At 48.5% G+C, this 6,167-nt stretch overlaps 1 protein-coding gene across 1 annotated transcript; it reads right to left on the bottom strand.

Annotated features, from left to right (window-relative positions):
* Window positions 1-3,235: 3,235 nt before the first annotated feature.
* On the bottom strand, window positions 3,236-4,179 carry LOC113205220 (adult-specific cuticular protein ACP-20-like). Its single transcript, XM_026420745.2, has 3 exons — window positions 4,075-4,179; window positions 3,747-3,989; window positions 3,236-3,593 (listed from the first exon to the last, which is right to left on the bottom strand). The coding sequence occupies exons 1-3, from the start codon at window positions 4,087-4,089 to the stop codon at window positions 3,342-3,344; spliced, it is 510 nt and encodes a 169-aa protein (XP_026276530.1). The 5' UTR covers window positions 4,090-4,179; the 3' UTR covers window positions 3,236-3,341.
* Window positions 4,180-6,167: the final 1,988 nt, after the last annotated feature.

Below are 6,167 nucleotides of genomic sequence, written 5' to 3'. Positions count from 1 at the left end.
GGGGGGGAGGCGCAACTGCGAGGTTGGTGAGGTTTCCCATACTTTCGACTGCTCGGTTTGCGGTGAGTGGACATTTTCTCATACCACCGAGGACGCCGACGTCAAGTGGAAAGAACGGTTGCATATTTGTTTTTTCTTTGCTGTTTTGAGTCATATTCAGTGTGAGGTCCGAGTGCCATTTAATTGTCGAGTTAATTTTTAACATTCAGAGACCTAAGTTGAATTTAAGTAACGCTGCATTTACACTCGAAGCTCAAAACTGTAGAAATCGTACTCAAAGACAGGTGGCCGGCCCACAGGCGTATCCAGTTGTAAGTATTCTCTCAGCATTCACATCTTTGCGTCTGGCCGCCTAATCTTTGTCTACATTTAACAAAACAAATGAATTTTTCACTGAAAATTCTTCTGACTATTGTGACCAGTTATGTTGGTTATGTACCTGCCAGGCGCAATATGATGTGACTGACACAGTTGAGGTTAACTGCACACTGTTATTACATTCTGTTTAATTTGTTTACAGGAGACTACCGTGTTAATAAGCAATCAAAATGTCTCAAGAGAACATCAGTTCCTCTTTAGCTTTTGAGAAGCATATGGTGCGTTTCTATCGGTGCAATACCTTAAATTTGCACTAGTACTGTCTTGCCATTGGTCGTCATGACCAGCATCATGGCTGTATCACCTTAAGAGAAATAACAGATAACAGATAACAAACAACAGATAACAGATTCATTTCAGGAAGGTAATTTATGCTGTTTGATCATGGTTTATTCCACTAAAGTAGCATTTATTGCAAAATATGTTCATTGAAACATTTTTGAAACGACAGAGAGCAAGAGAAACCTGTGTAAGATAGATCTGTTATCTGTTATTTCTCTTAAGGTGATACAGCCCATCATTGGATTGGTTTTTGAAATCAGCATCTTATGTTTCAGGAATCTTTGGCATCTATAATAAAGAATGCGGAGATTGATAAAAATCAACGCGTCATTCAAAATCTGAAATGGAAGATGAAATCCATAGAGCTTAGATTTGCCCGAAAGATATTACTTTTTTTGAGGAAAACAAGACGGAGGAGTCGCAGTCGCTACATACGCAGCGCCCGTTATTACTTCCTACGCCGCCTATACCAGACCTGCCGTCGCCACCTTCTCCACTTGCACAAATGCTGACGCCTCCTACGACGCCCCCGCCGTCGCCTACTGCAAGGTCGTGGAACCTAAAATCATCGCGTACCCCCCGTACGGCTTCCGAGTGCGCTTTTGACACCTAATGTTTTTTTTTATTCCGATTTGCCCCCATATTTACACATTGTGCCCAGCGAGTATGTTCTACTAACGTATTTTTTTTAGACTGTGCAACAGTCAGACAATAAACACTTCATTTTCTGCATTATTTGCATTTTATTCAGAAGTCTTGGAGAAGCAGAGTACACAAAATAAGAGAAAAATAGCATTCCTGCCGACTGACATAGCCGTGACGTGGCCGATACAACCACAATATTTGCCTCTCACGTGCATTAAAGTCTCTTGGTGCATGCGCCAAAAGTACTGCACTCTTCCTGACGAGAGACTTCGTTAAGGTAGTACGAGCGTGGTAAAATTAAATGTGTCACAGAAGGGAAACAAAAACCCGAGGTACTTTGAAAAATTCCAAACCGATTGGTTACAAATTATTCTGGTGTTACCGATACTATAAGAAAGATTTCGTCGATTGAAATACCTCCGATTTTACCCGGGGTCTTATGGGAGAGAGTGCCTTGGTCACGGTTAATTCGAAAGTTAATTAAGAAAGAAATGTGACTTTCACCATAAACCGGTTGAAATCGAAACATTATTTAATGAAGAATGCAATGCTGCAGTGATAACACCACCTTGCCGTTCATCTCAAAGAGATATTTAGAGTTAAAAGTTGATATTTTATTCAAAGTCGAAATGGCGCCGACGTTAACCTCGAAATTTTTCATACAGACACTGACGGCGCTACCCATGTTGTTATTTTATATTTATTGTATTTAACTTTTGGACACATGATGTTCTATCTCTGCATATTCAAGCGATTCTGCTGCGATAATTGGGTTATTGTAGTGAAGGAAAATGAACGACATTGGTCTGTATTCTGTTAAACGACGTTAGATCTGGACGAAAGAGGTTAGGAGCCTGCCTCGTCGTCTGCCTCACTTGTCCAAAGTCAAACTATTTTAAATTTGCACACATATTTCAAATGTGTCAGAATGAGATGCGAATCAACTTTAATTAAATATATAAAATTTTAGCACCGGTTAAAACTTGTTTAAAATTGTCTGAAAAGTTGCTGCAAGTACTGCACTCTTCCTGACGAGAGACTTCGTTAAGCGCAACAATTGCGCGTTCGCCAAGTTTGCCATACTTTCCACCTCCACTCCTCTGTTGGCGGTGCGGTGCTCACCGCCGGTGAGTGGATTTTCTCATACCACCATCACCAAAGACACAATATGCCAAGTGAAAACAACGGTTTTTAGTCTGTTATTCTCTGCCGTATCTATACTTTTGTTCAGTGTGAGGTCGGAATGCGAATTAATTCTAGAGTTAATTTTTAACATTCAGAGACCTTAGTCGATTTTAACCAACGCTGCATTTACGCTGTTGCTCTCACCTCAAAGCTGAAGAAAGAAGAAATCGTACTCAAGACAGGCGGCCGGCCCACAGGCGCATCCATTTGTAAGTATTCTTTCGTTATTTATGAACAACTTTTTTGCGTCTGGTCGCCTAGTCTTTGGATACATTGAATTGTTCTTTTCACTCAAATTATGCTGATTTTTGTGATCGGTAACGTACCTGCCAGGCTCAATACGATGTGACCAATACCGTTGAGGTTATAACTGCACACTGTTATTATCCTGTTTAATTTGTTTGCAGGGGTGATTACCGTATATTTAAAGAATCGAAATGTCGACGCAGAACAACAGTCCCTCTTCAGCTCTTGAGAATATGGTCAGTTTCTTTTTCCTATGCAATAATTTGTTATAGTAGCACTATGTCTTGTCATTGCACTGTTGTTTGAAATCCGCACCTTCTGTTACAGGATTCTTTGCAATTTGAAGTGTTGAATTTGGAAATTGAAGAGAATAATCGCGTCATTCAAAAGTTGAAAATGGAAATTCAATCTAAGAAGCGGGAAATGGAGGAATTGGCCCAAGTGATATCCTATTTTAAGAAAACAAGAAATGAGATCCTAACTAATAAATAAGTTACAATTACCAGACAAATGAGATGCTTTATTATTATTACAATGAAGTATGTACAGATGGATATCACGATGAGGTGCAGTCTTTAGTCGGCGACGTTGTCTTCGCCATGGAGTTACTGGCCGTGGCCGTGGATGTCGGGGTGTCCGTGGACCTCGGGGTGGATGGCGTGGCCGCTGTAGGAGACGATGGCGTTGAAGCCGCCGTGCTTGCTGGCCGTGTAGTGCACGATGCGCTTCCTGCCGTCGGGCTGCAGCAGCGAGTACTCGCCCTTCACCACGTCGCCGTCGCGCTCTTCCTTCTGGTCCTTGTAGTCGCCGGTGTGGGAGTCCTCGACGCCGTACTTGAACTCGTACTTCGGATGGGCCTTCGGGAGAGACAGGGTGGTTAAGAGCACGAAGACAACAATTCTCATGAGAGGTGAGTTAAATTTGTGATCAAGTTCGACTTTAGGAATTGTAGGCGTGGTAAACGAATGAGCATCTCGGCCCGTGTCCGAGGCGCAGTGAGGATGACTCACCAGGATGATGTGCTCCTCCTCGTGGCCACCGTGGCCGCCGAGTTCGATCCCGCCGTGTCCGCCGAGCTCAAGTCCGCCGCCGTGGCCGCCGAGCTCGAGTCCGCCGCCGTGGCCGCCGAGCTCGAGCCCGCCGCCGTGGCCGAGCGAGTTGAGGAGGTTGACGCTGGCGTAGGACTCGGCCAGGCTGTGGCCGCCGGGGAAGGCCAGCGACGAGCCGACTACGGCGCTCAGGACGACGAGGACCTGTTGGCGATGAAAGATCACGCTGCTACAGGGTGGCTGCTTTGGGGGCTAAGTGACAGGACAAATTTGTGAATGTGCTACTTACTTTGAAGGCGGCCATGGCTGCTGTGCGGGGCTGTGCTGGAGCAGGTGTGTCCGCCGTGATTGTAACTGTGACTCTGTGGCACGTGCTTCGGCCGCTCAGCGTTTTATACCTGCAAGTAGTTTACATGGTCCAGGCCGGGAGGGCGGGCCCCCGCGGGGGCTCGTGGGGGATGGGGGCCCGGCTGTGTCCCGGCGCCCCGCCCCTCCGAACCCCACCAGCTGTTGCCGCCGTTGTGCAAGGTGCATGCTGTACCCACGGACGGCAGCAGCAGCAGCAGCACGGCCAGTCACTCATAGCAGAGCAGCCGGCCAAGCCCCCTGCTACTATTCAAGTTCAGGCGTGGCCCGGCGCCAACTGGGATTAGCCCGTCACCGCGGCGGCCCGGTGGCGCTCCTCCCGCCCCGGCCTGCCTGTCAGTGACTCCTGGGGGCGCAGCGCCGCGCGGGGTCGGGCGGCGGCGCCTCGCGAGCAGGGAGAGGACCTCGCTCGCTGTGGCGGATATGGAAAGAGAGCATTCGAGCTTCACATTTTTAGGGGGAATTAGCTTTGTGTTCATGGCTCGTCAAAGGGCTGGTGTACAAAACGATCTCGACGCGTCCGGCGAACAAAGCCCCATCTGCGGAGCGCCCGGTAACAGAAAAGAAAAGAATTTTAAATTTAATTCAATATGCTCATGAATTCTTTGAGGCAAGCCTTTTGCGATATTTGGACACCAGAAGTCACCCCAAAAAATGTTAAACTTTGCGTGCCCTGAATGGGGGGCGGAGTGGCTGCTCCGTTCCCGGCCCCGCCCCGCCTGCTTACCCCCAGCCCACCCCCTCCCCGCTTCGCCCCCGACTTCATACTACCCCCCTTCACCTACTTGCTCTAATGACCGCGGGCGTGAGACTCACCTCATGCGGTATCAGTAGTTTAATTTCATCGTATTTCATGCTGAAACTCTTCCCGTTGAGATTGCACCCTCTTCACTTTCTGTTAGGAGGATCGCCTGTTACATCTAGTAAGCGAGCTGAGGTGGAAGGCACACCTGTTAAACTACACAAAGCTACAGCTGTCCGAAATAACTGATACTTTTTCTGCAGTTAAATTATAGTTTTCTCTATAAGTAACTACAGTCGTTGGAGTAGAGTTAATCTATAGGCTGCTACAATTTAATTCCAGTTTAATTATAGTTTTTAAAAATGTAACAGTAGTTTGGGTAGAGTTCCCGCCCTGATGACAAGGAAGCCGCTCTGCTGGGGACCCCTTAAGGGGTGTGGCCGCCCCACATAAGTTGCCGGCCCTGGTGCTCGTCTTGCGCGCGATCCGCGGGGATACGGCGCTGCCAACTTAACCAACGCCCGTGCCGCCGCCGCCGCCGCTCACTATGCGGGAGGGAGCGCGTGCCAGACTGCTGCTAATCGTCACAATTCATTTGCGACGGCCCACCCGTTTCTTTTTTAAACACGCGCGCGCGCGCGTCGTTTTATTTTTACAGCCGTTTGAGAGATGGAGTGAGTGCGCGGGAAAAGAGGGGAGGGGAGCAGGAGGTGTAGTGCACACATTGCACTGCTATGCTGCTGAACGGGGTAAACGCGTCTCGACTTTATGTGAAGTATCGCGAGATTACTTTGTTTTATTTTTATGGTGGGGCCTAACAGCGCCATTTTCGCCAAAAGCTCTGTGGGACCGTCGTCATGGGCTGCACGGGCATGGGCCTTCCCTCTGCAGCTCGCCATGGGAGCCGGTCGGCGGCGGTTGGCGTGCGCGCCGCCGGGCGCGTGGCAGGCAGGCGCTCGGCCGGGCACCTCGCCGGCGGCGTTGTCAACACACGGCGATTTGTTGCTACCCGCCGAGCGTGTCGAGTAAAGCAAACAACGAGGTAATTCTAGTTGCAACGAGGTAATTCTAGTTGCATGGCGTTCAATCGCTCGAAGCGGCACACAAAAAAGGGAAAGATAGAGAGATCTCGAAATATCGACGGCAGAAATCGAACGACCCTTGTTGCCGAAGGTCCGCCTCTAGTAGGGCTCCTTTCTCCTGACAGGAGTTTCATCACAACTTCACTTTATCGCACCGATTGCGCCCGAGGCCGCTCGGCCGCGCTCACATCC

This window comes from Frankliniella occidentalis, unplaced genomic scaffold (genome assembly GCF_000697945.3).
Source record: "Frankliniella occidentalis isolate FOCC.00 unplaced genomic scaffold, Focc_3.1 Scaffold52, whole genome shotgun sequence".
NCBI classification, from domain to species: Eukaryota; Metazoa; Arthropoda; class Insecta; order Thysanoptera; family Thripidae; genus Frankliniella; species Frankliniella occidentalis.
Note: the sequence above shows the minus strand (reverse complement) of the source record. Positions and strands in the feature narration are given on the sequence as shown.

What these genes read in the sequence shown, in the direction of transcription:
- LOC113205220 (XM_026420745.2), bottom strand. An exon ending in AGGAGGAGCACATCATCCTG is followed by an intron (nt 3,594 to 3,746) that starts GTGAGTCATCCT and finishes TCTCTCCCGAAG; the next exon opens with GCCCATCCGAAGTACGAGTT.